The sequence below is a fragment of the Lagopus muta genome, chromosome 1 (assembly GCF_023343835.1).
Source record: "Lagopus muta isolate bLagMut1 chromosome 1, bLagMut1 primary, whole genome shotgun sequence".
NCBI lineage: Eukaryota > Metazoa > Chordata > Aves > Galliformes > Phasianidae > Lagopus > Lagopus muta.
Window position 1 is genome coordinate 186,889,738 of NC_064433.1, and position 9,037 is coordinate 186,898,774.

General features: G+C 46.1%; 1 protein-coding gene across 2 annotated transcripts in view; it reads right to left on the reverse strand.

Annotated features, from left to right (window-relative positions):
• Positions 1-8,248, reverse strand: part of TMEM135 (transmembrane protein 135) — a 165,961-nt gene extending 157,713 nt beyond the window's left edge. Inside the window, exon 1 of one of the 2 annotated variants that reach the window (XM_048940199.1) lies at positions 7,984-8,248. In XM_048940199.1, coding sequence (XP_048796156.1) covers positions 7,984-8,124 — 141 coding nt within the window. In that variant the 5' untranslated portion in view covers positions 8,125-8,248. The remainder of the gene's footprint in view (positions 1-7,983) is intronic. The other variant, XM_048940206.1, reaches the window with a different exon arrangement.
• Positions 8,249-9,037: the final 789 nt, after the last annotated feature.

Genomic DNA, 9,037 nt, shown 5'->3' on the forward strand with positions numbered 1-9,037 from the left:
CAAACACACAAAAAAAAAGAACTACAGAAATATTGAGACACCTAGCCACATCTCCAGGCACAAAGCTCCATGACTTACATCACAGTAGCTATCTAGCATGCAAATGTAGAGACTACCAATAATGCTGTGCAGATGGTTTATATAATATATATGCAGCAAATCATTAACAAGCTAGGAAAACTGTCACAGCACAAGTTATGCAAATGGACCCTTAGAGATGATCCAGCCCCACTGCTCAATCTCTTCAGGGCTAAACCACATTATTGAGGGCGTTGTGTTGGTTCTTGAGCACTGACATCAACCACCTCTCCAGCAAGCCGTTCCAGTGCCTGCTCGCCCTTATGATAAAGACCTTTTTCTTAATGCCCAGACTGACTTTCCCCAGTGCAACTCCGTGCCATTTCTACACCCATCATCAGGTTCCCTGAGCAGAGCCTGGCACCTTCCTGCTTCACCTCCTTAGGGATTTCTGGAGAAAACTGAAAGCAAAGCAACTCTCAACATTTAAAACAGTTAAGAAAATGTCTCATACCACACAAAGACAGATGTCAGATTTGTTTCAAAGCTATATTTGAATAGATTAAATACACATGTGCTTAACATTCTACATTTTCGCAGTCCTGTATGAATTTTCTAAGGACATTATTCCCTTGCTTTAAAAATGATTTTTAAGCACTTTGGAATGACTTAATCTCAAAATGCCCTCAGGTAACATTTGTGTTTCGAAATACACTGTTGTCTAAACCAGCAATTTGTTCCCAGTGACTCTTCTTAAACATTCAGATCTCGTGTTCCTCAATTAGCTGGTACCACCCTGATTTCACAGATAAAAAAAAGTGAGGCTTCATAATTTCACAAGTCAGCTCCTGCAGTACCACAAAGAGGACTGTGTTCCCCTGCTCTGCCCTCCAACTTCCTTCCTCTGTGCCTTGAGAGATGTTGTACAAGGATTAGCATGAGGGGTGTGGCTTGTTTTGTCGTGTTTAGGTTTGGTTTGTTTTAAACTTCGCACATTTGCACCCAAGTTAAAAAATAGAAACGAACAGGAGAATTCATGTACTCTCTGAACATCCAGATTACCTTCAGTTCTGGCATCACTCTCAATTCACAGAGAACAGATGTACACCTGCTTGACAGAAGCCTCTTCGCCTGGTTTGCTGCTTCCCAGTGCCTGTGCTGAGTTCATTGCTCTGTCAAGGCTGGGTCCTCTCGCTATCACTGCAGTGCAGGCTCCACGCCACCCTTGTACCTTTGAGCTTCAGCTCCTCAATGCAGCTGAATTCCTTGCTGATTCTTCTGAAATGCTTGCACTTTTCCCCATTGAAATAAGCATCTCACCAAAAGACTTTTTTGGTTTATTTTAGTTTTATGAAAGAATGTTACTAGTCTGCCCTAAAAGCTGCCTGAACAGACCGGAATGATTGCAGCCCAGAATGAAGATGTTGCAATCAGGCTCTTTCTTTAGTAACATTTAAACTAATTTTAGTCATAATTAAAGTGGCTTCCAGAAGAACCTGAAAGCAAGAACGCGCTGACCTGCAGGTCCCTCAGAACATAGTGCAGAACTGAGATGATCAGATATGCCAGCACATGATTACAGCATCAGTCTATGCCATAAACAAATCCCATTTCTTGATGGGCCTCATAGGCAGAAGCATGTTACAGGGTAACGCTAACAGCCTTCTGAGGCTCCCCACCCTACCTCCAATACACAACCATGCACAGCACAAACAACATCGATGTCTGTGCCTATATGGACTGACAAAGCAGCATCTGTTTGGTGCTTGCTAACTCCAGGCTTGGCTCAGGATGAATCCAAACAGCTCTCCCTATGAGATACCACACTTGAAGCAGAGCTGGAGCGAGGCATGGCCGGCGGGCACCACGTGCCTTTAGGCTGGGCTATGGCCCTATCTCATAGGGTGTAGGTACAGCCAGGAAAATAACGCATCAGGCTGTAAAAGGAAGGAGGGAGCCTGGCTTAAATTAAGCAGGGACAGATGGCCAGGTCAGGAGAATGATAAGGGGAAGGACACAAACAACTCTGCCATCTCACAAGCAAGAAGTCAGAAGAATTAGCTTCACTGCAAAGTAGAGATCAAACCATTTTTATCTTATGAAAGGAAATGTTACTATCAGTGGTTACACCACTTCGTATTATTGATTAAGCATTTCCATCTACTGGAACATACACCATAAACAACACGTGAAAAACATTCAACCCCTCAGGAAACAGAGGACTTTGCTCTGACACGTGTAATGAATGGCAGGCTTCCCACGTGAAATCAACGGGAACCAAGGGCAACACAGGCCAAGACAACTCAGACCTGATAATGCAGCCACTCACAGCTGGACCCTTCATCCCTATCCCCAGCCTGATACAAGCTAACAGAGCTCTTAGAGCGGGTCCAGAAGAGAGCCACTAAGATGATCAGAGGGCTGGAGCACCTCTCCTGTGAGGAAAGGGTGAGGGAACCGGGATTGTTTCTCTTGGAGAAGAGAAGGCTCTGAGGAGACCTCATTGTGGCCATCCAATATTTGAAGATAGCATGTAAACAGGAGGGGGAATGGCTGTTTGTGAGTGTGGACAGAGATAGGACAAGGAGGAATGGTTGTAAACTGAGACAGGGGAGGTTTAGGTTAGATATTAGGAGGAAGTTTTTCACATAGATTGGTGACACACTGGAACAGGTTGCCCAAGGAGGCTGTGGATGCCCCATGCCTGGAGGCATTCAAGGCCAGGCTGGATGTGGCTCTGGGCAGCCTGGTCTGATGGCTGGCGCTCCTGCACATAGCAGGGGGTTGGAACTGGATGAGCATTGCGGTCCTTTTCACCCCAGCCATTCTGTGATTCTAATCATGACCTCATTTTCTTCTCCTAATCCTAATTTCTGGGAAAAGCCCGAATTGTTCAATTTTGAACACACAATGTTACATCTCCAATTTATTTATTTTTAATCTTTATCTAATCTTAAGGAGCTTTGGAGATAAAGCACATCAACTTGAAGGTCTTTAGCAAAATTTTCTTAAAAGATCAAGACAGACAAGTTTTAAACAAGTCTACATTTATAGGTGGTTGCTTTGTTGTTTTTTGTTTGTTTTTTAAGATTGGAGTTCAGCAATTTTTAACTTTTTCCCTTACCTCCTTTCATCTGGGAGCCTCAATAAATGCTGTAACTACTGACAGTGACGCTTCAGAACCTTCCTGGTGAGTTATGAATCAATGAAGTTCAGTACCTGTTATATCTTACTCTTCTGGAGTTACTAAGTTTCTCTTCAGTTGCACAGCATGGCAGTAATGGGCCTCAAGTTGCACCAGTGGAGGTTCAGGTTGGATATTAGGAAAAAAATTCTGCTCAGAAAGAGCAGGGAGGTATTGGAGCAGGCTGCCCAGGAAGGTGGTGGAGTTAATATCCCTGAAAGTGTTCACGTAATGTGGAGATGCAGCACTGAGGGACGAGGTTAGTGGGCATGGTGGGGATGGGACCATGGTTGGACTGGATGATCTCAGTGGTCTTTTCCAACCTTAATGATTCAATGGTTCAAAATAAGGACTGAAGAGAAACATCACATCCTGGCTGGCTGATCAGGATAGCTTACAAAAGATGCAGGTTTGCACTGTACAGGCTAAGTAAGACTTGGATCTAAAGAGTTCCCCTAAGAGTTCAGCCAGATGCTCTGTTGTTCAGCCAACACACGGAAGGCATCTCTCTCTTTTGGGAAAGGCATGAGCACCTAAAATACAAGATCACAACTGAGAGCAGCTGCTATAGTCAATTGGTTGAATTTGGAGCTGTACATCCAGGCTGGATGTGGCTCTGGGCAGCCTGGGCTGGTGGTTGGTGACCCTGCCCGTGGCAGGGGTTGAAACTACATGATCTTTGAGGTCCTTTTCAACCCAGGCCATTCTATGATTCTATGATCCAAAGAAAGCAAACCTCTCAGAAGAGCTACACAAAGGAATGCTTCACTTGTAAAATGTAAGCAGTCTTAATTACAAAACAAGCATTCCTGCCAGCCACTTTATATCCAAAATGGTAGCGACACCAAATACCCATCATAACCTCCGAATTCTTCAGGTTGCCACCTTCTTACCCTCTCATTCTGTCTGCACACAGCAGCTTGACTCACGTGGTCTCTAATCCTAAAACCTCACCAGTTATTTTCATGACGTTTCAGAGGATTAGTGGCTCAAAAAATAAAAATTAACTTAACTCTGAATGCATAATAAAATGTCAAAATATCACCTATAAACTCAGGACTTGATGACTTAGATTTTTTGCATGAAAGAAATTCCATTCCAGAGGAATCTGCAGCTGACATCAACCCATCAGGGTGTTTAGAAATGACCTTTATATCCAAACGTGGCTCCATTTGAGCCAAAGTGCAGACACATAAGGAGCAGTAGGACATGGCTGACATTATTCAAGAAGGTATTTCAGGTTGCTCAGGCATTCAGGTATCTCTGAATCTAAAAGGTTTTACAGGTTACGTGGGTGCTTCCAACCAAACAAAGCCACAAGCCAGATGTACATCTCCACCCAAATACCACATTACTGTGCAGTGTATGAATGCCAGGAAGATCCATTCTCCTGAAGGATGCTATCACTTAATGAAGAACCGAGATAAGTAATAGCTCAGCCTTCATTTATTAAGGAATAATACAGACACAAATGGTTCTGTAGGCGCTTCACTGATGGATAGATGGGTAAAGAGACAGGTAAGCAGCAGTGTTTACACACACACAGACTGCAACCCTACACACAACATAAACCCACATTGTCTTCTGATCTCTTCTGGAGAGTGGCCCAACCCACAGCACTTGGAGCAGCAATGCTTACCGAGATGTTCTGAAAACGTAGTGCACAGAACTCATCCAGCTACTCAGCCCCAAAAAACATCACCACAATTACGAAAACTTCCTTCGCATAAATATTTGTTAAAGAAAAAATTAACAAGGACAACACGTGGAAAACTATTTTAGCATCACTTTCCTCATAGAAACAACCTTAAAAAAGTTCAAGCGTTGAAAATGAAAAGCATAAACTCTGTCAACTCAGAGGGAAGCTATATTACAGCATTCTAACAGAGAATGTAAAGAACCATAACACACAACAGCAGCTCGTACATGCTTTCACCACAGAGTTCTCCTAAACAAAATTCTCATACAACTTGACTCCTATTTATTTTAATGGCAGTACAATTAACTGCACTTTGTGGAACACATACATAGCTTGTCATGGATAATGAATTACTTGAGTACATTATGGAATCCTCTTTAGGACACCAAAATAATTTTTGAGGTTGTAGTGAAGCAATACAAATATTTCAAGTAATACTCCACCTTCCCTGCATCGTTCATCACGAGCGCCCACCCCGTGCAGCAGCAGGGCCCATTTTCCCCAATCTTCCCTTTGCTACTGATGCATTTGAAGCAGCCCTTCCTGCAGGCATTGACATTCCTTGCCAGATTTAACACCCAATGAGCCTGAACTCATACCAACCCTCCCAGAGAGGGAGAATCTTCCTTACTCTTTGCCTTCAAACACCCTCCATATTACTAAAGCTTTGCAAGCTGACCCAAGCACTTAGAAAACAAATAAAGGACCACTCGATCACTGGCTACATCTACAAATGACTGTATGGTTACTAAGTATACTCTCAGGGAGGGACATTTCCACTTAGATACAAAATCTACTTTTGCTAAAGCAATCAACTAATCCTAGGGTGAAAATAACGTCCGTGAAAGTGTGATCTAAAGACTTTTTGCCAAGTCAAAAAAAACAGAAGCTCTGTTATATACTAACAGGAACAAGAAAAAACCACCACTGAACAGCAGCATTTCGAAGCAAAGACTTCTCATAGTTATGCACTGAAAGTTGCTCATCAAACAGCAGTATCACGTAAATTAGGCTCCATCAGTCTCTCAACAACACAAGAGTACCCAAACTTTTAAGAGGTGTGGGGTGTAGATGTTATGAGTTTGGACTCCAGACTGTGACTGTCCCTAACCACACATCCTTCTCTCCCAGAATGACCTCTGGCAATGTCTTCTCATCCTTTCATACTGATTCATTTCCACACAAGCTGTTGAGAACAAACTCTTTCATCTACTTGCCTTGGTTATTTGCGTATGGCAACAGAAGGAACAAACAAGCAGAACAGAAGTGGAAACTTCTTGATGCTGTGCTGTTAGACTGGGACTAAGCAGTACCAGCAACACTCCGAACATCCACTGACAGGACTACAAAGATAAAGCAATTTGAATTCACTCTACCACGTGACTCTAAATGTAGGACAGAACGTTTGTGCTGTGCAACCACGATATTTCACTTACAAATACAAGGTTTTCAAATACAGCTTTAAGTCCAACAAAGAATCACTTCAGGGATGACTCTTAATTCAGCAGTGCTCTTTCCCTGCCAAGCTACTTAATGTGCAAGGCTTCTCCTTCATCCTCCACAGTTGCACCCTTTCAGTTTTCACCTGCTGCTGGTTCTGGTGCTCATCAAAACCCTCCTAAGGGGCCAATTCAATTCGTTAATGCAGATGAAAATTCAGCCTCGCTACAGGCAGGAGACAAAGCTTTTTTTGGGTTAGTGAATGAATTATCGTAGCTCTTCTTGAGCAGATTCAAAGTCCAAGACCACACAGAGGAAAAATTACTGAAGGAAGGTGGGGAGGTAGAGAAGAGGACACGTCCTTGGTATTGGCTTCCTGTTCCAGCCCAGCATACACTCACATAAACAGTGGCAACTTCTGTTTGTGCCAGTTCAGCATGAAAACATTCACGGCCAGACACGACAACCATTTAAGACCACAGTGTTACCAAACAGCCATTAAGTTTCCTTAGCATGTCATTTGATGCTCTCACAATTTTCATTCAATGGGAGCTCAAAGTAATCATGCCAGGACTGCAGCGGTTCCACTCTTTGCCTTCTATTTTATGTCTTGATATCTTTATAACACCAGCACTGGCACAGAGCAGGAGAAAGGGGAGGTTTAGGTTGGATATCAGGAAAAACTTCTTTTACTAAAAGAGTTGATAAACACTGGAATAGGCTCCCCAAGGAGGTGGTTGAGTCATCATCCCTGGACGTGTTTAAAAACCATTTGGATGTGGTGCTCAGGGACACAATTTAGCAGAGGGTTGTTAGGGTAGCACGGTTAGGTTGTGTTTGGACTCCATGATCTTTAAGGTCTTTTTCAACCTAAGCAACTTCACGATTCTATGACTCAGTGACTTGCTTTACTTTGCTCCAGACTCCACTTGCAGCCAGCTCACTGCTCAGCCCTGTGAGCACCGTTACAGCCGGAACACGGAGGTGGGGACAGCAAAATACCTGCAGCGCTTTCAGCTTAGATCAGCTTTCAGGATATGTTTACTCAGATGGATGCAAACAGTTGCCAACTCCTCTACCTACACCCTAACTTGCTGGACACAAGCCAGCCGCAATGGAGATGATATAACTGAGCCTAATTGCACGCCCAGACCAAAATACCTCACCTGTAGGATACTCTCTGACTACTTCAGCTCCTCTAAGCCTTAATATATTCCTTCAGCCTTGTTTCTTTATTACACAGTGGAACCTCCTTGATTCTAAGGCACTGATTAGCCACGATTTCATCCCCAAGGTGCCACCACCAGCACCATGCGCGTGGTGCACTTACTGCTGCCAAAGACATAACGCTAACCTGCTGGGCACATTGTTGTTCCCTATTTCAAGCCTCACCACTCCAGGAAATGCTGAAAATAGCACACCCAGCGTCCTCCTCACCCAGCTCACCCAGCTCACCCAGCTCACAGCCCTTATTACCACCACCCCATGCCATCTCCTCCCCAGAACGCTCCTCTATGCCCTTCACCCTCACACCTCTCAGCCCACAGAGCCCACCGTGACACCCCCACCCTTCCCAAACACCTCCTCCTCCTCCTCCTCCCCCCTTCCCTCATAACCCACCCCCAAGCCGACCACCACCCACCAGGTACAGAGTGCCGTAGATGCGGAGGGATTCGGCCAGCGCACTCTGCGTGACATTCAGGACGGCGACGGAGCAGCGCGGGTGCCAGGTGTGCCCGATCTCGTAGCAGTTGTGGGGGATGGACTTGCTCAGCGCCGCCATCTTGCCGCGCGCGAGAGGATGAAGGGAGGTGGGGGGGGGAGAGACGGCGAGCGCGCGCGCGCGCGCCCGCCGCGTCACCGCCGATGCGGGAGAAAGGTCGCGCGGGGCGCTACCGGCGGCGGGGTTACTCGCGGGCAACTGCGGCCGCTTCCACCCCCCCTCCCAGCCGGGCTCGCGTGAGGCCCGCAGCCAATCCGCGGCGCCGGGGGGCGGGGGTAGGGCTGGCGGCTGCCGAGCGGGGAAGCGGGTTGGGAAGTGATGGCGGCGGGGCGAGGGGAGTTAGTGAGCTAAGGAGGGAGATCGCAAACTCTGGGGATGGGTTAAGAATTGATTTATTGATGGGGGAGGGGGAGTTTAAATGGATGTTGGGGTGGGGAACTGTAAATAGGTGAAAGCTTGCAAATCACCGTGGAGATGGAGTTGCTGCAAAATGGGCGACTGCAAAACGGTGGAAGGTGGCAAACTGGGGAGGGGGAACTGGAAGTAGATGAGCGTTGCGAATAAGGATAGATAGGAGGTATCGCAAACCGATGGGGGCGTTGCAAACCGATGAGGGGTTGTAAATAATGGGGTAGAAGGATTGCAGACTGAGGAGGAGAATTGCAGATAGATGGGGGAGTAGCAAATCGGGGGGGGGGGGGGGGGGGGGCATTGCAAACCGATGGGGAGTTGCACAATGGGGAAGGGGAATCGCAAAGAGATGGAGGGGTTGCAAATAAGGAGGGGGTTGGAATCAAGTGGAAGGGGCTGCAAACTGGAGAGGTGGATGGCAAAGCTAAGGAGGGGGAGTTGCAAATCGGGTGTGTGTGCAGTCCTGGGAGTGCTGGGAGGAATCTCACTGATGGGAGCATCTGCACCTGAGTGCATCAGTGTCTGGGAAAGCGAATGGGGGGGAGGGGGAACATCTGGGATC